At 35.3% G+C, this 24,897-nt stretch overlaps 1 protein-coding gene across 1 annotated transcript; it reads left to right on the forward strand.

Annotated features, from left to right (window-relative positions):
- Positions 1-211: 211 nt before the first annotated feature.
- Positions 212-15,666, forward strand: mtf1 (metal-regulatory transcription factor 1). The gene is made up of 11 exons (XM_056381369.1): positions 212-283; positions 1,918-2,449; positions 5,648-5,886; positions 7,274-7,405; positions 7,841-7,914; positions 8,755-8,888; positions 9,389-9,466; positions 9,692-9,794; positions 9,874-10,541; positions 10,963-11,032; positions 12,056-15,666. The coding sequence occupies exons 2-11, from the start codon at positions 1,982-1,984 to the stop codon at positions 12,535-12,537; spliced, it is 2,448 nt and encodes an 815-aa protein (XP_056237344.1). The 5' UTR covers positions 212-283; positions 1,918-1,981; the 3' UTR covers positions 12,538-15,666.
- The last annotated feature ends 9,231 nt before the right edge of the window (positions 15,667-24,897 follow it).

Raw genomic sequence — 24,897 nt, forward strand, 5'->3', positions numbered from 1 at the left:
ACAAGCAAAGAAATAAACACTAAATTAATGTTTAGTTTTCTCATCATGTGTCTGTGTGGATGCCCTCCTCATCTAATCCCATTTGCCACATAGGAAGTTAAAAAGTTGTTATATCTTTAGAAAGAATAAAGTTTTCATGTTTTACTTTAGCTTTATTAATGATTTTTAATTTCCCATAATACATCACGAATGGCTGCGAGTGTGTGACGTAGGCTATCCTAGGAAGGGGATAGGAAGTGCCAAACATCTTAAGCACAGAGATAAGGCTTAAATTTCAAAACAGGTAAATGTATTTTAATGTCATTTCCTCTTAACATGCCAGTTTATCCCTTGTAACCACGGAGCTTGTTAGCCCTTGTTAGCCCAGAGAAGATGGGTAATATCAGCTGTCGACAGTAAACTCGCCAACGTTACTAGCGAGCTAGCTCCCTAGCTTAGCTAACGTATGAGCTAAATTTTTGCTAGATGACTTAGCCAGCTACCTAACGTTCCTTTAGCTAACGTAGCCGGGGCTCAGGCTAAATATATAAAAAAAAAAGCTGGCTGTTATGGCTCTGTTATCAAGTTGCATAACGTTAAAAATGCGACTAACTATAGACTTGTTATTTAAAACACGAAGTACGAACGGTTTGGTATCTATTTGTATCAGCTAGCTAGCAATGAATATCTGAGGGTACTAACGATGTGATCAAGCTGTACGCTGTGAAATACCATCAGGTCAGTAACCAACCAGAGGATTGTTACACAGCCAGCTAACAGAAATGTTTCATTAAATTGGGTTAATATTACTGTATTGTCAGTCAAACGGGTAAAACTTGGCAATTACTGCGTGTTTATCAGGCCACTCTGTTTATGAACGCGCAGCATTGTAAACGTTAGCCAGCTGTGTCGTGTGTAGAAAAGTTACCTGACATTGTCGTGTGAATATGACATCTTTCATAAGTTATTCATAACGTTTCATCTAAGCATGCCTGCCTGAGGAGTTTTAATCGGCTGGAGATCATCAAACATGTCAGTTTGTTAGCTGAGTTTAGACCCTGCTGTCTCGTGACTGCGGTCATTGAAATTAGAAACTTCTAGATCTCGATGTGTTAGTTTCCTCTAATTTTTAAGAGGCAGCGTTACCTTTTAAATCACTGAAAATTATTAACTTTATTTCGATTTTGCTGGCTTCTAACCTTGTTGTGATGACACAAATCATGCCTGCAGGTACATACCTTAAACTCAGCTTTAGGTGAGCACTGAGAAAATTTTCCACTTTCAGTAGAATAATTTGAAACCAGTCTTGCAGTTTCAAGCTCTGAACATAACATGCATCATTCTGCACAGTAAAGGTCAAACATTCAATAAAAGTAAGAATGACTAAAATACTTTTTTGAGCACAGAGGGGAGTTTAAATTTTCCTTTAATGTCCAAGTTGAGCTCCTTTAACTGAGCAACATGGCTCTTTATTTTGAATAAGTAGTCACTCCCCTGATGCTATGTTAAAAGATGTCCAGTCCTATCACATCATTTAGGACCGTTTTTCTTACTTCTCTCAGTCAAACAAAAAATGGGGAAGCAACATTCAGTTTTTATACATTATCTGAAACAACCTCCCAAGACCTAAAGTGTGTTCCAACACTCTAGTTATTTTAAATTTAATTTTTGCCTTTTATGAATTTTTTAATGAAATGATATATTCATATCTTGCAATGCATTCTAATTGAACTTTAATTTTGTTAATTTTATTATTCATTGTATTTTTTTTATTATTATTATTATTATTATTAATTGCAATTTAATTTTAATTCTTAAAATTCTCTAATTTTAGATTATTTAAACCTGTTTCATTTTAATCTGTGTATATCCTGTGTCTTTTCTCAGTAGGAAAGAAAAGTTATGACAAAAAAGTAATTTTGTTCATATATTTTTCAGGCTGTAACGTTAACAGTGTGAGTGTGCAGTCCTCCTTGCCAAGGAAGGAGAGGCACCAGGGACCATGAGTGAGAATGGCCCTCATACGGAGGCGCCAATGTACTTTGAGGTGGAGGTGGATCACCTGGAGCGGGATGACGAAGAAGAAGAAGACAAGATCCACTTTGACAAAGATGATGACCTGATTCCTGAGCCTTCATCATCTTCTGGTCGGGTGTATGACCGCACCACAGTGCTCATTGAGCGGGACCCCATCCGGCTGGATGAGGAGGGCGAAGAAGAGGGTCACTGTGGAGGGGATGAAGATGGAGTCACCTTCTTAACTGAGGGGGAAGGTGATGGAGATGAGGAGGAGGGCTCTCTGGCCTTTATGGCCGACCCTGATGCCATGTCACAAGGTTATGTGCACCACACCATTTCTGCAGACCAGATCCAGTTCACAATAAATCCAGGTTCCACTCCCATGCCACGCAACATAGAGGGGGCCACGCTGACCCTGCACTCTGAGTGCCCAGAAACCAAGCAGAGAGAGGTAAGCCTAAATAAGTGCATCTCCTCCGAATGTAAACGATATGCAGCTGCTACATGCTAATGAAATGTGCCAATGAAAAGATACTTTATTCTTTGAATGCTCAGTATGAACACAGGTGCACACTGATTTCAATAAACAGCTTCCTTGAATATTCAGTAGCATTGTATATTGCATAAATTCATTTTCACACACAAGGTACTGCACACAGATGGGCAGCATTTCAGGAGAATGTGGTCAATTATTACTGCTGAAGTAATGACTGGTTTTGTTTGGATATTGTTGAAGTAATTGCTTGGTTTGGTTTGTGGAAACTTATCTAGTTATTTCAACTCATTGCTGAATGGAACAGTAAATGGTTTAAAGATTTTTCTAACATGTCTGACAAACTGAGACACAAAATGTTAAAATAAACGTGCATAATGCACACGCATAGCAAGTTTGCACATGCGCATGCACATACACACACGCATGCTTGGTGAAATTTAAAGGGCATTGGACATGCATTAATGTGCTTGAAGGTATTTCCCAGCAGCTTCACATTGTTTTGGTCATTTGGCATAGACATTATAACCACAAAGGTGGTGTTACCCTGCTTTCTTCCACAGTGTTTGCACCCAGTGTTAGACTGTTGCACACTCACAAACCACGTCTCCTTTACATTCCTGTGGCAAATTAGCCATATTTTGACACCTATCCCAGCCTAATTAGTGGAAGTGTGCAAGAAAACCATCTGACAGGAAGTGTGCACTGGTAAAGCAACGGATCTTGCCAAATGCAAGGCAGAGTGCTGAAGGACTGCAGGGAACAACTTAGTCCCCAGTCAACAAATTTCTTGGTACATGAACACACACATATCTACTGCTTCTTTTTTTAAGTTTGGAGCACTTTAACATGTCTGTAACTGATAAACACCAACAGCTAAATGGTGCAACACTGTTCTCAGGGTTCTGAGTCATAAGAAAAGGACAAACAATTCGTGGTGATGTATCACATCCCCTTTTTAGTGAAAACGTTTTGTTAACATGAGGTGGAAGGTACAAGATACAGTCTTTATAAAGTATTGTGCCTGTAAGTATTTTTAACCCAACAGCATAGCATCTCTAAACAAATAAAATATGAGATGTGATAATGTGTATGTGTGGAGGTTAGTTGTTTTTGTTACTGCTTAACACCTAGCACTGTATTTGTTTAATATGGAGGTAATGTTGGATTGTCTTGATCACCATCATAGTGCTTGCATTGTTTGTTGGTAATGTTAAATTTGCCTAGATTGTTGTCTTCGTCATTGTTATGATATTATGACATAATTTGTTATGATGATTGACTTGGGCACAGAATGAATTTCCAAGGGGGAGATAAACTAAACCCTGCTTCACTATCCTTAAACAGAAGTGCACACATTAGAAAATGAAAGACACCTGTAACAAAATTAAACTGAAATGATATAATGTCGTGCTGCTGAATATGAGCGCACTGTGATGCGGTAAAAATAATGATGCTGTGTGAATTCAATCTAGTGTGTACTACAAAGAAAAAACTATTGGCAGCCCTGCCTTGGAAAAACGTGAGAGGAGTATAGAACACCAGGAGTGGCCATTTCCTGTGAACAACAAATGGAAAGTTCCATCCTCCTGTTCAACAGGTGTCGGAAAAAAATGTAACGATACTCTCACATAGCCATTTAATTTGTAATGTAATGGTATTTTCCACTATCCATGTGGGGGCTGGAAGTATACAGTACTCAAACTCAGTGGTGGTGAGGAAGAATCACAAAGGGGGAGATGTGGGAGATGAATACAGTACTGTGCTACAAGCTTAAGCAGGCTTCGCACTGTGGCTTTGCATGGATGTTTGCTTAACAAATGATCTCTCCCACATACTTAAAATCTAGGTGAATGGCTTTAGACTACCCTTCACTCAGATTAGTGTTTGTCTGTAAGGCTGAAAGAAAGTTTAATCAGCTTTTTGTCACATTCACTGTATATTCAACAGCTAAGAAAGTTATTTTTTCTTTTTACAGCAGATGTTACTTAATGTGTCTCATCATGTGTTGTGAAATGAAGCATTGAGACTGCTGGGATGCGTGAACAATGTGGGGTTTTCACTGATGCATCAGTTATTTTTCCTGCTGACAAAGGCATCACTGCGTGCACCATGAGGAATGTTGTCTTTAATGCTGTGAAAAAAACGTTTCTAGATGCATTAGTGCTTAGTAACTGTTTTTATTTACAATCAGGGGAGTTTAACTGTTCTTTACAACTTTAGTTCTTTTGGGGTTTTTAGGTTTTTTATTTTGCTGTTTGAATTTAGCACCAGGCCTGTTGTAAAAACTATTCAGTTGTCTTTATTTTAGGTAAATGATGCCTCAAGTTTGGCCAAAACTATTTTAAACAAATATCCAGAAGGTTTCATAAACAGATATTAGAAGCCTATTTAATACTTTGTGTAAAAATGACATTCTTATTAAAATGAATTACCCAGTCTAATGCAGTAAGGGGTAAACATGCAGTCTTTTATCTTGAGAAATCTTGAGATCTTGGGAAATCAGTTTTAAATCATTATTATTATTATTATTATTACAATTATTATTAGTATTGTTATTATTATTACTACTACTATTATTTTACATCTCTAAGAGGATCAGGGCAGTAAGTTACAGGAATATCGTTAGCTGAAAAGGCGATTCTCCTGTCAAGGTGGCCAGCCACAAGCTTTCTCCTTCTTGCATTGTGTTCAGTACAGGGTAGCATTTTTCAAAGAAGAATAGACTGCTTTTATCCACATTGCCCTGGGGCTTTGTGTGAGAAAAGAGCATGAGACTGCCACACTGCAATGGCGATCGGTGCTGTGAAACAGAAATGGACGGGATGAATTGCATTGGGGGGTTAGGCATCATCACTGTCCTTTGTGCTCACTCTCTTCATGTGCTGACGGGTCGCTGAGTCATTGAGTTGAAGTTGCCTCTGAAAGGTCACACTGACTCAGACTGTCATTTCATCCAATGGCAAGGCTGGTTATTGCTGAGCTGAATCAACAAATTATTTTTCCTTTTCAAAATACAGGGTAGAGACTATTAAGTTTATGTTTATGAGTAATGTTATCTTTTTACTTAGCTTCAGTGTAATTTCATACAGTATTGTTGGATTCAGTTTACAATGTTGAGATAATGACCTTCCCATCCTCTCCTTCCTCTGTCAGGTGAAGCGCTACCAGTGCATGTTTGAGGGCTGTACAAGAACGTACAGTACGGCGGGAAACCTGCGGACACACCAGAAGACTCACCGGGGCGAGTACACGTTTGTGTGTAATCAGCAGGGCTGTGGAAAGGCCTTCCTCACTTCTTACAGTCTGAAGATCCATGTCCGCGTTCACACCAAGGAGAAGCCGTTTGAGTGTGATGTGCAAGGCTGTGAGAAAGCCTTCAACACGCTATACAGGTGAGCCTACATGCAGCTTTGTTGTGTTGTGTGTGTGTGTCCTCATGGTACTGTATTTATGGAGCTGTGGGCATTATAAAGTAAGTTCAGATCATTATCATGGTCCTTCCATAAAGTGGATGGCCCAACAAGTGTTGTCACAACACAGAAATGTCTATGCATAATTATCTTTTCATCTGTTTTATTTAGAGTTGTTCTATGTGGGAGCAGTTAATTTTCTACTGATCACAGTTAGTATTTAAGTAATATCCTTTGTACCCTGCAAATCTCAAATTCAACTTTGTAATTGAAATGAGGAAATTAATTTGGTCATATGTGCAAAAATACACAGTAAGTAAAAGTAAAACAATAGAAAGGGTCTGTAAAAGGAACAGAACCAAGAAAAAGCAGAACATTGTTATCTCAGGGTGCCATGTTCTTTCAAGTTCTTTCCTTAACTGCTGGCCCAATTACCCTACATAAAAAAATTCCCCATTAATCCACACACAACGTGGGAACATTGCACCAGTAACAAAGGATTGTTTAAATCCTGTAGTTTTGTTATGTTGTAATTTTCTGCACCTCTTGACGACTTAACTGTAACTTTAAAGACATTGTGTGTGTTCGTTTTAACAGTCTGCTGGCTGAAATGGCTGCGATTGATGCTGCATGTAATGAGTAACTGTACTGTTGAAAATTCAGAATATATAAGTTATATAAGTATAAAATATAAGTATATAAGTATAAAAAACATATTTTTGACTACACAAGGCCAGTTACAGTCAGGGAGAACAAGAGGTGACACAGCTGATGTCTTGACACCTTGATGGAGTATGGCAGGTTAACAAATGAACAGAGTTATAACTCCCTGTGAGCTTTTTTCACTAAAATACATTTAAGATCAAACATAAGAAAATAATAATGATCATTCCATTAGGTGACTGTTTTGACAAGTACCAGACATGTTCTTTGTCCATAGCATTTTCATTATTTAGATTTTGCTGTGATCACAACCAGTTCACATCAGAGCCTTCTGGTCCATATTGGTTCAGTTGCTATGACAACATGTCTGGGGCTTGGTGGAGCTGTGCCACTGGCAACAACTGCTTGTCAGAGGCTGTTACTCAGGATAGGAAACCAATGCCAAACATGGGTGGATTGTCTTTTTGATAACCGTTTACTCTTGCCTCCACCCAGATTCTCTTATACAACCACCACTGAGAAACTGTGCATACTTTAATCAGCTGTTATCCCTGTATGATTACATTCTGTCTCCATCCATGTAGACATTCTTAAATTAAGTGCAGCAGCAATCAACACACGCTGTTTAAAGCAGTTGTGCTTAGTTTCTTTCTCTTTGCATGTCTCCCATTGTGGTTTAATGAAACAAACTTGATTTCCTGTGCAGACTAAAAGCACACCAGAGACTTCACACAGGCAAGACATTCAACTGTGAATCGGAGGGATGCACAAAGTACTTTACCACACTCAGCGACCTGAGGAAGCATATTCGCACACACACTGGGGAGAAGCCATTCCGGTGAGCATTACCATTACCACAACAGGATTAACCCATTCCCAAGTAGAAAGTGAAGGAGCATTGATGTTAATAATATGTTAATAGATGCTCACAGGCAGCTCTTTTAGTGTGGAATAATGTTTGCTTGTATCACAAGAATGCAATTATTTTTTCATAGTAAAACATTTTTGCTCACAGTGCCTTTTACTGTGGGAGCTTCACTGGTTAGACAGAAGCCCAAAATAGTGCTGATATTCCCATTAGTTTCCCATCTGCTTTAAAAATATGTAGTTAGCTATATGTATATGATGAGTCAAGGGTACTCACTGTTCTAGCAGAGACATGGCTGTACTGTATATAAATTATTAAATCCACTGTCTTGAAAAATTATCACTGTCCATTTGCATCTGGTCTCAAGCATTATTGTCATTATTTTGTTTCTGTCTTTGTCTTCAGGTGTGACCATGACGGCTGTGGCAAAGCTTTTGCTGCAAGTCATCACCTAAAAACACATGTACGGACTCACACAGGTACATATTAGTGGTTTGTTTTATGTAACCTTGATTTATCTAGCGTAGCTTGAACAAGGACATGTTTGCTTTTCAGCTATGCTTTGCATTTAAATTATTATCAGTGCCTCCCACACAGAGTTAATTTGAGTAGCCTAACCAAATAGATTTTTCCAGCAGCCAAAAACATTTTGTTTTTTTATTTACTATGTCTTCTTTTAGAAAGTCTGCGTAGAAATGTAGTTAAAAGAGCAGCAATTAAAAAGTGTTTGTTGATGTGCACTTTTTGTATTGATTGGACAAATATCTTCCCCAATTGGCAGTTCCCAGTTAGACAGCTGAGGCCAAGTTCTTTCCTCAAATGATTGTGTGCTTGTTCAGGGGGTGGGGGCAGTCTCAGCAAAGTGCCAGCTACTCCTGTTCAGGTGGTTTCTAACATGTGTTTCCTTTTATATGTAGTTTTTTATATGGGTGATTCTCCCAAACTGCAGATGAAAGAATGTAATAAAGCATCAGACCAACCTATCAAGTTCCTAAACTTGGTTCTGTTCAAGTGAAGGAGAAATGACCTTTGCTTTTAATGCTATGTATCCAATAAAACCTCCTTTCAGCTCAAAACAAAAGTGAAACATTAGAACGTGCGCTCAAGCTGCCTGTGATTCCAGTTGTGCACTTGCTATAAATCAATAAAATAAAATATTAAAATCAAAGCAATAATGGGCATTGTCTGACTGACATGGCGATAGTTACTGGTTTCCTCCAAACTCAAAAATAAAGTAGCAACTTTTATCTTAGCTGACAGTAAAGAGTAGCTCTTAACCTTCAGTCTCTGTCTGTATTCTTCCCTCTCTGTCTCTGTAGGGGAGAAGCCATTCAACTGTCCTAGTGACGGCTGTGAGAAGACTTTTAGCAGCCAGTACAGTCTGAAAAGTCACATCCGGGGCCACGACAAAGGACAGGCCTTCAGCGTCACCCTTACCCACCCGCTCTCTGAAGTGAGTCACAGCACAGCAACTTCTCGGTGTTCTCCATGTACAACTTGAGAGCAATATGAAACTGTCGTCCTCATATTATTTACTTTATTAAAAACTTGTGAATTTTTTTTACACTTTTTACACTTACAATTTTTTTTTTAAATTCTCTCACTCGCATAATACAGAGATCATTTTAACCAAAAACAAAAGCTGCACACCTGCATATTGTGGACATGTACAGATGTCTTTAAGTTAGAGAGGTTCACACTACACTGCATTAACCATGGTGAATCTTTATGATTTATTATGAAAAAGAAGCTTTAGATCAAATGACTCATCTTCCTCAAAAGCATAATCATTAATTGTCATTATGTCATTATTTATTTGTTTACTCTTTGTGCCCAACTGTTCATTTTAAAACCTATTTTTTTATATTAACATACAGTAAGTGATCCTACTGATCCCTACTTCACCCCATAGCAGTGGCAAGTTTAATTAACCCATTCATCTCTTAATTACAGGATGCAAATCACTCGCTGTGCCTCAGTGACTTGAGCCTCATCTCTACAGACTCAGAGCTACGAGAGAACATCCATAATGTAAGTCTGGCCTTTGCCTCAGTGTTGTCAAGCAGACATTGGATTGAAGATGTAGGGGAGCTGTCATAGTCAATAAAGATTTTTTTGACATCTAAGCTCAGTTGTCTTTCTGTTTCCACTGTAATAAGAATTGAGAGCTAAACGAGAGTTTCTAGCTGTTGTAATACTTAGTAAGGTTACTTGATGTATTCATTAAATCTTTTGTTAATTTTAATGTTATTACAGGCTCAAAATCTGGACCTCAATAATGTGACCCCAGTGAAAATCTTTGAGCTCATGTTCCAGAGTCCTGAAAATAGTGTCAGCCAAGATGATGCCCATCACAACGGTAAGAACATTTCAAAGCCTGTCAGCTTAAATTGTGTCAAAGGTCCTTGTTCTGAAGGAGTTTTTACTTCCTTCCTCAGAGAGCCTTGCTGAACCCTTCAGCCTAGAGACCTCTACCCAACCAGGAGTGACTGATGCTTCATCTCTCATCTCTTTCTCTATCAATCCTACCTCCTCATCTTCCTGTTCCCACACAACTGCAGTCATGGAGGCTTCTTCCCAGCTCAATCAGAGCTCTTCCTCTCAGGCCTCCACCTCTGCCTCTGTCTCTGCTACTGTCAGCTCTGCCCAGCCTCCCTCTTTCATGCAACTAACCGGTCCCCAGCAGATCTCCGATGTGCCTGCTCAGGCTTCTGTCCAAGCATCAAACCATGCCCCCTCCCAGCACTATGTGACACTGCCACCCACATTCCTGCAGCCTGACAGTGCCACCCAGACCACTCCTCTACCACCACCCATCTCTGCTCCTCTTCCAGTGGCTCCAGCACTGACCACCACAGAAACAGGCACTGCTGCTGTGTCTGTGGTTGCAGCCACCACAACAGATGCTCTGGCAGCTGTGGCTCAACCTGTGCCTTTGGCCAACAACCCTGTCCCCAACTCTGGCCCTGGTCTGGCTCCCACCCCTGCGACCATCACCATAGCACCCACCCAGAACCTGCTGCAGCCCAGCTTGGTCATGGCTGACCAGAACCTTCAGTGGATCCTCAGCAGTGCTGCCAGCAGCCAGCAGAACCCAGAGCAGGCAGTGAGTAATGCTCCCACACAATATTTGTACAAAGAAATGGTGACTTGATTTGTACTAGTCTTGATTTTGTTATGTATTTTCAGTTTAAAACACACAGTGCCATATGCATTGCAGAGGAAATTAGGGATTTCTTGTGTTCTAATCCTAAATTTGTTCATGTGAGAGGATTAGCAAATAAAACCGTTCCATGCACTTCAGTAATAATGCATAAACTGTTAACAAATTATCATGTAAAGTAGAACAGTGGGGAAAGCTATAGCTTTTAGAAATGGTGTCACTTATTTACATTAAGTGTAGCTAAGGAATACCAACCAGATCCCTTCGATACAGTAGGGAATTCTTATGAATAACCTCATGAATACTGTTGTGTTTCCCGGCATATTTTATCCTGCTTGAACTGTGGTGTTCATTGTTTGTTCAGTCACATCAAGGAGCTCCAAAAGTGGAAAAGGTTTTCTTCACTACAGCCATACCAGTAGGAGGAAATGCTGGTAAGTCAGTGTGTAGTGAATTTTTATGTTTCTTCATTTAATGGACTTTGGCCAAAAGACTGTGATGAAATCATGAATGTGTTTTGCCATCCAATCGAGTACTTATATTTAATAGGATTAATTAGATAGTATTGTTATATTGTTATTGTTATATTATAGTAGATTGGTCTCCAGAGAGCTCTTCTAAGATACTGTCACAATGCTTTCATTAAACAAACGCAATTCAAATTTTCTGACTCTCAGTTAATGCACCTTGCTAGAACAATTAAACAGTATCCCATCATAATATTTAATAACAAAAAACTAAAAAGTAACAGAACAGGACCAATAACATTCAAAACATTCAGGAACTATAAGAAGAGAACAAGTATTGTTGGGCAGATAGCAGAAGATCAGGATGACTGACCAGTTTAAACACATCAAGTACTGCATGTCCCTCCACAGTGTTAGGGTCATGATCAAAATAGGGCTGTGTAGTGATTGGTTTTCAGTATTGATAAATGAATCAAATATATTTGATTAATTGTTTAGTTTGTAACATGTCAGAAAAATTTCCACACCCAAAGAGTTGTCTTTCAAAGGTGGACCAACAGTCCAAAACAGTCTCTATAAAAAAGAGGAAAACCTCACATTTGAGAAGCAGAAATTTGACATTTTTGCTTGATGAATAAGAATAACAAAATGGTTGCTCTTTTCTTTTCTCATGATCATGTAATCAGTTAAACAACTTCTTGTTTCAACTTTGATATTATCCTTATTAACCCCTCATCACATTCTGTACCGAGATGTTTTATTTGTTGATCTGTATCTGTACATGTGGTGTTAACTGTCAGCCAACAACTGAAGAAGTCCTCCTTCCACTAAGCAGTTAATAATTTCTCAACCTCTGCATTGGTCTCTAACTTTTTTATCCTAAATATTTTCCCCTGCAGGACATTTGGAAAGCAAATAACATCAACTTGCAGACTTTGTTTTTTTTTTTTTACTTTTTTTCTGTGAATTAATTTTTTTGGTCTGTTTCAGGTAACTCAGTCCAACAGATCGGCCTCAGCCTGCCAGTCATCATCATCAAACAGGAGGAATCCTGCCAGTGCCAGTGTGCCTGCAGGGAGTCTGCTAAAGACAAGAGTTCAAAGAGTGCCTCCTCCGTCGTTCCTGCCCCAGCACAGCAGCAACCATCAGAGCCCCCTCCTCCCCCACTATCAAAGCCCCCAGACCCCCCCCACCATCCAGCCACCTCATCTTCCTCATGCTGTCTCCCTGAGTCTTCCTCCAAGGTGGGTGAGGTGAGCCTGGAGGCCCCCTCTTCCTCCTCCTCCTCAGCTCAGACTTTCTCCACTATAGTTAGCAGCACTGCCTCAACCAACCCTCCCTCTTCTGACGGGTTAGCCAATATGGACGTCTCAGACTTCCTCTCCCTGCAGAGCCCTGAGACAGCTGCCAACATTGAGGCGTTGCTGCTGGTTGCAGATGACTTTAACATGGCCACTGATGGCAATCCTTAGAAGAGCTGCCTTCTGGCACCATGTGTTTGTCTGTTGCACCCACTCATCCACAGGCATTGATTCCACCTACATCTCAAGTCACTCTCCTCAGTGACGCCTCGTCTTTCTCCCTATATATTGTGTGCTTTGAACCCCTGTATCTGCAGTGCATTCTGTTCTGTATGGCATTGTGCAACATATATACACAATCTATGAATACTTTCTCTGTTGAGACTCATTGCAGTAGTTGAGTTTTTAGAAACAGGATTAGTTTGCATATTGACATTTAGCAATGTTAATGCTAATGCTAATTTACACAGGGAAAAGGCAGTAGGTCCTTTGTTAAAAACATAATCAAACTGTATATAATAACCTTTGATATCCACTCTGATCTGAATGAAATAAGTGAGTGTCCAAGCACTGATAACGTAAGAGTTCCATTTTCCTGGCTTGAAGGTCACACACCTGAGCAGGAAAACAAAGCTTGTCTGTATATCCTTGTACTGTACTACAGGTCCTAACAACAAATGCTTAAAGCTGATATGCAGCTGATCAGAATGCACTGTATATTAGAGGAATTCACTATAATTTTATCAAGCATTGCTCCCAGCAGGAATTTGGAGGGGTTGGCTACATAGCCCCTCATATGGCTGTCTCACAATATAAAGTGACTTCCTCAGTATTTTTGTTTTTTAGGAAGACTAGTGTAGTCCAGAAAATGTGATGATTCTTTTCTACTTCTTTTGACAGTTATTTACTAATTGAGAGAAGAACCTGTGATCAGATTTGCCTGTCTCTTTAAGTGAAATTAAGTCAATACATCAATAAGTTGCCTAACTTAAACTAATTTAAAATTGTACATGTTAATTTATTTAAATGCTTGATTCTGTCATTATACTGGTAATACTATTATCTTCAAGATAGCAGAAAAATCTATTAATTTATTCCAATCACTTGTATTTTTAAGTTGAGCTGTTTTTGTTACTGAATTGCTTTCCTTTAAGAACGTAATGGGTCTTGCTAAAAGCAAGTTGGAGTAAAGAGGCACCTATAGTAGACTGCACAGTGAATTATCCTCTAGGATCTGCTTGTTTGCAAAAATTGTCCACAATGAAACAGTAATGAACTACTGTCAACATCCCATGTTTTATAGGGTTGTGGCCCTCTCAGGGATGCATCAAGTCATAACTGATCCTGGTTCCCTTAATTTGTTACTCAGACATGCGTTTTCCTAATAAGATGCCCCACACTTGCAGTAGCCCTACGTTTTGCTGCACTCTCCCCTGTTTATTGCACACTAACTTGTAAAGTGAGTAATCTGATTGCTTGTTAGCCTAGGTGCAGCACCACTACAGACTTTTTGTATACAACTGCTGTAAAGTAGCATTTGAAAGATGGTGTCCTGGCGACAGTGTATATACAGTACATTTTAGTGTAAACATCTTTGAGAAACTTGTAGATTATTCTAGAATTTGTATTTTTGTATAGACTTTTGAATTACTAACTCTCAGAGTTTGGAGCTAATGTATACCCTCTATCCTTGCATTCTTTCCCCATTCACATTCATGCAGAATAGTTTGAATTTTGCTGTCTAGATGAGTGGTTCTATAAGCAGCTGGGCTTCTGTACAGTCCCTATAGTATCAAAATATATGTAACACATAGCCCCTTGCTCAGAGTATAATTTAACAGTATTGTTTCACATGGGACACAATGCAATGATGATAGAGCGAAGGCATTTTGCCCTGTATACTAGAGTGTAGAGCTACTTGGCCTTACAATATTAACTGTTATGAGCCTTCCTTGCCTTGACAGTCTCTGCAACAGACTTGCCATTGACATGTTGACATATTCAACTTCATTGAGTCTCAAGCAATCATTTCCAGCAGGGGATCACACTGAGGCAAAATCACTGAGACAGAAAAGCTTGATCTGCATTGTTTTCCAGCTGTAATGTTTGTAAAGTCACAAATGGATATGCAGCATTTCCAAAAAATATATGGAGTGGAGCTTTCCCACGATTCACACGTGCCAAGAAGGCGGATATGTTGTTAAAGGCTCCAGTCATATTTTGTGCTCAAAACCATTCCACATATGCAGTATTTGATATTTGGAGTGTCTAAATCTTAACTTTGCTCCATTGGATTGCAAAATTCACTCACCATTTCCGTCTCAAGGCACTTGGTGAAATTACTGCCAGGAGTCAAGGTCATGCCATCAATATATACTCTTATACATGCATACTGTCAATGAACACAACTATGCAATTTTAAGTGGCATTCACAAGTTTAAATACTGACTCCAAGACAAAAAAATGATTTATTCCTCCCTCCATGACAGTCTGCTACAAACTTATATGCAGAAGTCCAGTGGTGAAAGTTGCCTTTCCAGTGCATACATATTGAGCATGCTTCTTGAACTCCAGTTTATTGTATTTCATATTTCACATTTGGAATGGTGTGAATCTGGTCTTTGTAGTGTGTCCAAGTACTGTTCCAATGAATGTTGCACCACAGCTATCCCTTGTACATGCTGTTTTGCCTCTGAGGTAACTGGTTTAAAACCAACTGGATTTGTTTGAAGGAGTACTTAGTGAATGAATGATTCTGTTTTAAGAATTATTTTTGGTCAAATGTAAGCAGCTTTTCCTTTTTACACTTTATGGGTACATGTTTCATTTGGGCTCACCCCATTTATGTAGTCATCTCAGCCTTTCACATATTTAAATTTGACATGTGGATGATTTGTTGGCTCATCTTCACCAATGAAAGTCGAACTTACAGCTGAAGTTTACCTGAAACGGTAAACATCAGCAAATCACTGATGGTGGCATTTGTTTGGAAGCAGATTGTTTGTTCACAAATGTATAGCCAGAGTGTTGTTGGAAATTGAGATCCAGAATTTCTGCCATTGCCAACATTTTTCCAAATGGCCAATATTTAAAAAGAAAAAAAGAAAAGAGGAAACTATATGCTTCCAAAGTAATGTCTTGACACCCAAAGAGTGTGGAATTGTTAAGGATTTGTATTTTTTAAAAGAATGTATTATGTGAAAATGTTTGCTTATGCTTGTTTCGTATAAAGTAATATGATAAATAACTTTCTGAATTGAGAGCAATATAATACTAATAAAACCTTATCCTTGTCACTGATTTCTTTTCTCCCACAGCTCCCCAATTCAATTAAAAATTTGACAGTTTATTATGATTTAAATGCATTTAATAGCATGAAAGAAAACAAAAACAAAAGCATGTGTTCTCTTTTGATCACTTGTGGGATGGTAAGGGCGCATCCTGGAGAGATTTCCTCTGTAGAACATAATCAAGGTCAACTTTCAAAATCTGCAAGAAGCCCAAAAAAAACCCCAAAAAAACCCCAACTCACCGTTAGAACTTTGCGCAGATCCTTCAAGTCAGTCATAACTCTGTTACACAGGGTTATCCTCTCGGACAGGGTGATCAGTCTGTCATTAACTTCCTCCAGCTCCTTTGGAGGACAAAACGTGTTTGTCACCAGTTAATTTGGACAGGTATCATTAGTTCAAGATTACGATGTCTGACCTGTTTGACCGTTGAAACGCCATCATCAGTCTGCCGAGTTACTGCATCTTCTGCGCAGTCTAGAACTGTTTGACAAAGACACTTAGAAAACACAGAAAATGTAAGAAAATTGAAGATGTCATACGTGTTACCTGTGTCAGCGGGCATGGCGCTAGACATATTTGTTCTGTAGAATCGTCATTTCCATGTTGTCGTGTGCCTTTGTTTTTAAGCAGGTGCCCACAGGTGACTTCAATTTTCCTAATTAGTAGGTGATGATGAGGGCAGTCACGTCACGAAGAACATGCGTCAGTGTTCTTACTTAAATACCTTGAAATGCATAGGCTACATATTTCCAAAACAACACATACAGAATTTAAGGAGCACTCGAATGTCCATTTATGTGTATAACAAAACCATGTAGCCTAATATGAAACTTTACAATAGCCTAATAAAAATATGTCAGTTCGTGGCGTCGAGTGGCGCAGTGGGTTGAGTAGGCTCCCCATATGTAGAGGCTACAGTCCTCACTGCAGTCGGCCCCGGTTCGAATCCCGCATCGGATTGCCCTTTTCTCTGCCTCCCCATTTCCTGTCTCTCTCTACTCTGCTATCCAATAAAGCCACAAAAAAATATATTAAAAAAAAAAAAAGAACATGTCAGTTGTTCATGGATGATAAACATATAATGTGATACGTTTTTACCATGAACTGCAGAACTAATAGAAGCCCAACAGCATATGTGAGATATTACATATCCAGAACATATCCATACGAAAATTTTGGGTGTTCAGAATTGTCCCTACCAATATTTGAGTAAACTCAAATATTGTCATAAAAATGTCATGACGCATAAAATGTCATGAAAATGACATAGTATACTAAGGCATAAAAACATCATAGTATAAGTAAGGAATGAAATGTCATAAAAATGTTATCGTATATAGAAAGGAATAAGAATGTCATAGTACAGGAAGGCATAAAATGTAATGAAAACGTCTTAGTATGGTATGGCATGAAAATGTCAAAATATTTCATAAAAATGTCATATTATAGTTACGCATAAAAATGTAAAAAAAAAAAAAAAAAAAAGGTCATAGTATAGTAAGGCATAAAATGTTATAGAAACGTCATATTATAATAAGGTATAAATTGTCAAAAAAGTCATACTATAATAAGGCATGAATTGTCAAAGAACGTCACAGTATAAAAGGGCATAAAAACATTGCATAGTGAGGCATATAATGTCATAAAAACGTCATAGTACAGGAAGGCATAAAATGTCATAAAAATGTCATAGTATGATAAGGCATAAAAACGTCAAAAAACGTCATAGTATAGTAAGGCATAAAATATCATAAAAATGTCATAGTATAGTAAGGCATAATAACGTCATAGTATAGTATGGCATAAAAACATCATAGTATAGTAAGGCATAAAAACGTCATAAAAACGTCATAGTATAGTAAGTCATAAAAATGTGAAAAAAATGTCATAGTATAGTAAGGCATAAAAACGTCATCCTATAGTAAGGCATAAATTGTCAAAAAAATGTCATAGTATAGTAAAGCATAAAATATCATAAAAAGCTCATAGTATAGTAAGCCATGGAAACGTCAAAAAAACGTCATAGTATAGTAAGGCATAAAATGTAATGAAAACGTCTTAGTATGGTATGGCATGAAAATGTCAAAATATTTCATAAAAATGTCATATTATAGTTACGCATAAAAATGTAAAAAAAAAAAAAAAAAAAAGGTCATAGTATAGTAAGGCATAAAATGTTATAGAAACGTCATATTATAATAAGGTATAAATTGTCAAAAAAGTCATACTATAATAAGGCATGAATTGTCAAAGAACGTCACAGTATAAAAGGGCATAAAAACATTGCATAGTGAGGCATATAATGTCATAAAAACGTCATAGTACAGGAAGGCATAAAATGTCATAAAAATGTCATAGTATGATAAGGCATAAAAACGTCAAAAAACGTCATAGTATAGTAAGGCATAAAATGTCCAAAAAAATCGACATAGTATAGTAAGGCATAATTACGTCATAGTATAGTATGGCATAAAAACATCATAGTATAGTAAGGCATAAAAACGTCATAAAAACATCATAGTATAGTAAGGCATAAAAATGTCATAAAAATGCCATTTTATAATAAGGCATGAATCGTCAAAAAAATGTCATAGTATAGTATGGCATAAAAACATCATAGTATTGTAAGGCATAAAATATCATAAAAAGGTCATAGTATAGTAAGGAATTATAACGTCATAGTATAGTAAGGCAAAAAATGTCATAAAAATGTCATTTTATAATAAGGTATGAATTGTCAAAAAACGTCATAGAATAATGAAGCATAAAAATGTAAAAAACGTCATAGTATATTAAGTCATGAAATGTAATGAAAACGTCATGGTATAGTATGGCATGAAATGTAATAAAAACGCCATAGTATAGTAAAGCATAAAATGTTAAAAACGTCATGGTATAGTAAGGCATAAAATGTCACAAAAACGTCATAGTATAGCAAGGCATAAAAATGTCATGAAAACGTCATATTATAATAGGGCATGAATTGTCAAAAAAATGTCATAGTATAGTAAGGCATAAAATGTCAAAAAAATGTCATAGTGTATTAAGGCATAAAAACGTCATCCTATAGTAAGGCATAAAATGTCACAAAAACTTCATAGTATAGCAAGGCATAAAAATATCAAAAAACATCATAGTATAGTAAGGTATAAAAATGTCCTAAAAATGTCATAGTATAGTAAGTCATAAAAATGTCAAAAAAGAGCATAGTATAGTAAGGCATAAAAATGTCGTAAAAATGCCATTTTATAATAAGGCATGAATCGTCAAAAAAAATGTCATAGTATAGTATGGCATTAGATATCATAAAAAGGTCATAGTATAGTAAGTCATAAAATGTCATAAAAACGTCATAGTATAGTAAGGCATAAAAACGTCATAGTATAGTAAAGCATTAGATGTCATAAAAACGTCATATTATAGTATGGCATAAAAACATCATAGTATAGTAAAGCATAAAATATCATAAAAAGGTCATAGTATAGTAAGGCATAATAACGTCATAGTATAGTATGGCATAAAAATGTCAAAAAAGAGCATAGTATAGTAAGGCATAAAAGTGTCATAAAAATGCCATCTTATAATAAGGCATGAATCTTCAAAAAAATGTCATAGTATAGTATGGCATAAAAACGTCATTGTATAGTAAGTCAGAAAATGTCATAAAAACGTCATAGAATAGTAAGGCATAAAAACGTCATAAAAACGTCATAGTATAGTAAGTCATAAAAATGTCAAAAAAGAACATTGTATAATAAGGAATAAAAATGTCATAAAAATGCCATTTTATAATAAGGTACGAATCATCATAAAAACGTCGTAGTATAGTAAGTCATAAAAATGTCAAAAGAGAGCATAGTATAGTAAGTCATAAAATGTCATAAAAACGTCATAGTATAGTAAGGCATGAAAACGTCAGAAAACGTCATAGTATAGTAAGGCATAAAATGTAAAAAAAAAACGACATAGTATAGTAAGACATAAAAACGTCATAGTATAGTAAAGCATTAGATGTCATAAAAACGTCATAGTATAGTATGGCATAAAAATGTCATAAAAATGTCATCGTATAGTAAGTCATAAAATGTCAAAAAAACGTCATAGTATAGTAAAGCATAAAATGTTAAAAACGTCATAGTATAGTATGGCATAAAAACATCATAGTATAGTAAGGCATAAAAACGTCATAAAAACGTCATAGTATAGTAAGGCATAAAAACGTCATCATATAGTAAGGCATAAAATGTAAAAAAAAACGTCATAGTATAGTAAAGCATAAAATGTTAAAAACGTCATAGTATAGTTAGGCATAAAATGTCAAAAAAAAAGTCAGTGTATTAAGGCATAAAAATGTCATCCTATAGTAAGGCATAAAATGTCACAAAAACGTCATAGTATAGTAAGGTATAAAAATGTCATGAAAACATCATATTATAATAGGGCATGAATTGTCAAAAAAATGTCATAGTATAGTAAGGCATAAAATGTCAAAAAAATGTCATAGTGTATTAAGGCATAAAAACGTCATCCTATAGTAAGGCATAAAATGTCACAAAAACGTCATAGTAAAGCAAGGCATAAAAATATCATAAAAAGGTCATAGTATTGTAAGGCATAATAACGTCATAGTATAGTATGGCATAAAATGTAAAAAAAAACGACATAGTATAGTAAGACATAAAAACGTCATAGTATAGTAAAGCATTACATGTCATAAAAACGTCATAGTATAGTATGGTATAAAAATGTCAAAAAAGAGCATAGTATAGTAAGGCATAAAAATGTTATAAAAACGTCATAGTATAGTAAGTCATAAAATGTCATAAAAAAACGACATAGTATAGTAAGGCATAATTACGTCATAAAAAGGTCATAGTATAGTAAGGCATAATAACGTCATAGTATAGTAAGGCATGAAAATGTCAGAAAACGTCATAGTATAGTAAGGCATAAAATGTCAAAAAAAATCGACATAGTATAGTAAGGCATAATTACGTCATAGTATAGTAAGGCATAAAATATCATAAAAAAGGTCATAGTATAGTAAGGCATAATAACGTCATAGTATAGTATGGCATAAAAATGTCATAAAAACATCATAGTATAGTAAGGCATAAAATGTCAAAAAAACGTCATAGTATAGTAAAGCATAAAATGTTAAAAACGTCATAGTATAGTAAGCATAAAAATGTCAAAAAAAAAGTCAGTGTATTAAGGCATAAAAATGTCATCCTATAGTAAGGCATAAAATGTCACAAAACGTCATAGTATAATAAGGTATAAAAATGTCATGAAAACGTCATATTATAATAGGGCATGAATTGTCAAAAAAATGTCATAGTATAGTAAGGCATAAAATGTCAAAAAAACGTCATAGTGTATTAAGGCATAAAAACGTCATCCTATAGTAAGGCATAAAATGTCACAAAAACGTCATAGTATAGCAAGGCATAAAAATATCATAAAAAGGTCATAGTATAGTAAGGCATAATAACGTCATAGTATAGTATGGCATAAAATGTCAAAAAAAACGACATAGTATAGTAAGACATAAAAACGTCATAGTATAGTAAAGCATTAGATGTCATAAAAACGTCATAGTATAGTATGGCATAAAATGTCAAAAAAGAGCATAGTATAGTAAGGCATAAAATGTCATAAAAACGTCATAGTATAGTAAGGCATAAAATGTCATAAAAAAACGACATAGTATAGTAAGGCATAATTACGTCATAAAAAGGTCATAGTATAGTAAGGCATAATAACGTCATAGTATAGTAAGGCATGAAAATGTCAGAAAACGTCATAGTATAGTAAGGCATAAAATGTCAAAAAAAATCGACATAGTATAGTAAGGCATAATTACGTCATAGTATAGTAAGGCATAAAATATCATAAAAAAGGTCATAGTATAGTAAGGCATAAAAACGTCATAGTATAGTATGGCATAAAAATGTCATAAATACATCATAGTATAGTAAGGCATAAAATGTCAAAAAAACGTCATAGTATAGTAAGGCATAAAATGTAATGAAAACGTCATGGTATAGTATGGCATGAAATGTAATAAAAACGTCATAGTATAGTAAATCATAAAATGTTAAAAACGTCATCGTATAGTAAGGCATAAAATGTCCAAAAAATGTCAGTGTATTAAGGCATAAAAACGTCATCCTATAGTAAGACATAAAATGTCACAAAAACGTCATAGTATAGCAAGGCATAAAAATATCAAAAAACGTCATAGTATAGTATGGCATAAAAACATCATAGTATAGTAAGGCATAAAATGTCATAAAAAGGTCATAGTATAGTAAGTCATAAAAATGTCAAAAAAGGTCATAGTATAGTATGGCATAAAATGTCATAAATACATCATAGTATAGTAAGGTATAAAATGTCAAAAAAACGTCATAGTATAGTATGGCATAAAATGTAATAACAACGTCATGGTATTGTATGGCATAAAAACATCATAGTATAGTAAGGCATAAAATGTAAAAAAAAACGACATAGTATAGTAAGACATAGAAACGTCATAGTATAGTATGGCATAAAAACATCATAAAAAGGTCATAGTATAGTAAGGCATAATAACATCATAGTATAGTAAGGCATAAAAACGTCATGGTATAGTATGGCATAAAAACATCATAGTATAGTAAGGCATAAAATGTCATAAAAACATCATAGTATAGTAAGGCATAAAATGTCAAAAAAACGTCATAGTATAGTATGGCATAAAATGTGATAACAACGTCACGGTATTGTATGGCATAAAAACATCATTGTATATTATGGCATAAAATGTCAAAAAAACGTCATAGTATAGTATGGCATAATAACGTCATAGTATAGTAAGGCATAAAAACGTCCTAAAAATGTCATAGTATAGTAAGTCATAAAAATGTCAAAAAAGAGCATAATATAGTAAGGCTTAAAAATGTCATAAAAATGTCAATTTATAATAAGGCATGAATTGTCAAAAAACGTCATAGTATAGTATGGCATAAAAACATCATAGTATAGTAAGGCATAAAAACGTCATAAAAACGTCATAGTATAGTATGACATAAAATATCACAAAAACGTCATAGTATAGTAAGGCATAAAATGTCAAAAAAAACGATATAGTATAGTAAGGCATAATTACGTCATAGTATAGTATGGCATAAAAACGTCATAGTATAGTAAGTCATAAAAATGTCAAAAAAGAGCATAGAATAGTAAGGCATAAAAATGTCATAAAAATGCCATTTTATAATAAGGCATGAATCTTCAAAAAAATGTCATAGTATAGTATGGCATAAAAACGTCATAGTAAAGTAAGTCATAAAAATGTCAAAAAAGGTCATAGTATAGTAAGGCATGAAAACGTCAGAAAACGTCATAGTATAGTAATGCATAAAATGTAAAAAAAAACGACATACTATAGTAAGGCATAATAGCGTCATAGTATAGTATGGCATAATAACATCATAGTATAGTAAGGCATAAAAACGTCATGGTATAGTATGGCATAAAAACATCATAGTATAGTAAGGCATAAAATGTCATAAAAACATCATAGTATAGTAAGCCATAAAATGTCAAAAAAACGTCATAGTATAGTATGGCATAAAATGTAATAACAACGTCACGGTATTGTATGGCATAAAAACATCATTGTATATTATGGCATAAAATGTCAAAAAAACGTCATAGTATAGTATGGCATAATAACGTCATAGTATAGTAAGGCATAAAAACGTCCTAAAAATGTCATAGTATAGTAAGTCATAAAAATGTCAAAAAAGAGCATAGTATAGTAAGGCTTAAAAATGTCATAAAAATGTCAATTTATAATAAGGCATGAATTGTCAAAAAACGTCATAGTATAGTATGGCATAAAAATGTCAAAAAAGAGCATAGTATAGTAAGGCATAAAAATGTCATAAAAATGTCATCGTATAGTAAGTCATAAAATGTCAAAAAAGAGCATAGTATAGTAAGGCATAAAAATGTCATAAAAATGTCATCGTATAGTAAGTCATAAAATGTCATAAAAACGTCATAGTATAGTAAGGCATGAAAACGTCAGAAAAGGTCATAGTATAGTAAGGCATAAAATGTAAAAAAAAACAACATAGTATAGTAAGACATAAAAACGTCATAATATAGTCATAGTATAGTATGGCATAAAAACATCATAGTATAGTAAGGCATAAAAACGTCATAAAAACGTCATAGTATAGTATGACATAAAATATCACAAAAACGTCATAGTATAGTAAGGCATAAAATGTCAAAAAAAACGATATAGTATAGTAAGGCATAATTACGTCATAGTATAGTATGGCATAAAAACGTCATAGTATAGTAAGTCATAAAAATGTCAAAAAAGAGCATAGAATAGTAAGGCATAAAAATGTCATAAAAATGCCATTTTATAATAAGGCATGAATCTTCAAAAAAATGTCATAGTATAGTATGGCATAAAAACGTCATAGTAAAGTAAGTCATAAAAATGTCAAAAAAGGTCATAGTATAGTAAGGCATGAAAACGTCAGAAAACGTCATAGTATAGTAATGCATAAAATGTAAAAAAAAACGACATACTATAGTAAGGCATAATAGCGTCATAGTATAGTATGGCATAATAACATCATAGTATAGTAAGGCATAAAAACGTCATAAAAACGTCATAGTATAGTATGGCATAATAACGTCATAGTATAGTAAGGCATAAAAACGTCCTAAAAATGTCATAGTATAATGAAGCATAAAAATGTAAAAAACGTCATAGTATAGTAAGGCATAAAATGTAATGAAAACGTCATGGTATAGTATGGCATGAAATGTAATAAAAACGTCATAGTATAGTAAAGCATAAAATGTTAAAAACGTCATAGTATAGTATGGCATGAAATGTCAAAAAAAAGGCATAGTATAGTAAGGCATAAAATGTCACAAAAACGTCATAGTATAGCAAGGCATAAATATATCGAAAAAAGTCATAGTATAGTAAGGCATAAAATATCATAAAAAGGTCATAGTATAGTAAGGCATAATAACGTCATGGTATAGTATGGCATAAAAACATCATAGTATAGTAAGGCATAAAATGTCATAAAAACATCATAGTATAGTAAGGCATAAAATGTCAAAAAAACGTCATAGTATAGTATGGCATAAAATGTAATAACAACGTCACGGTATTGTATGGCATAAAAACATCATTGTATATTATGGCATAAAA

The sequence above is a fragment of the Seriola aureovittata genome, chromosome 7 (genome assembly GCF_021018895.1).
Source record: "Seriola aureovittata isolate HTS-2021-v1 ecotype China chromosome 7, ASM2101889v1, whole genome shotgun sequence".
NCBI lineage: Eukaryota > Metazoa > Chordata > Actinopteri > Carangiformes > Carangidae > Seriola > Seriola aureovittata.

What these genes read in the sequence shown, in the direction of transcription:
- mtf1 (XM_056381369.1), top strand. Translation starts at nt 1,982, where the DNA reads ATGAGTGAGAATGGCCCTCATACGGAGGCGCCAATGTACTTTGAGGTG. An exon ending in ACATGTACGGACTCACACAG is followed by an intron (nt 7,915 to 8,754) that starts GTACATATTAGT and finishes CTGTCTCTGTAG; the next exon opens with GGGAGAAGCCATTCAACTGT. An exon ending in TTACCCACCCGCTCTCTGAA is followed by an intron (nt 8,889 to 9,388) that starts GTGAGTCACAGC and finishes TCTTAATTACAG; the next exon opens with GATGCAAATCACTCGCTGTG.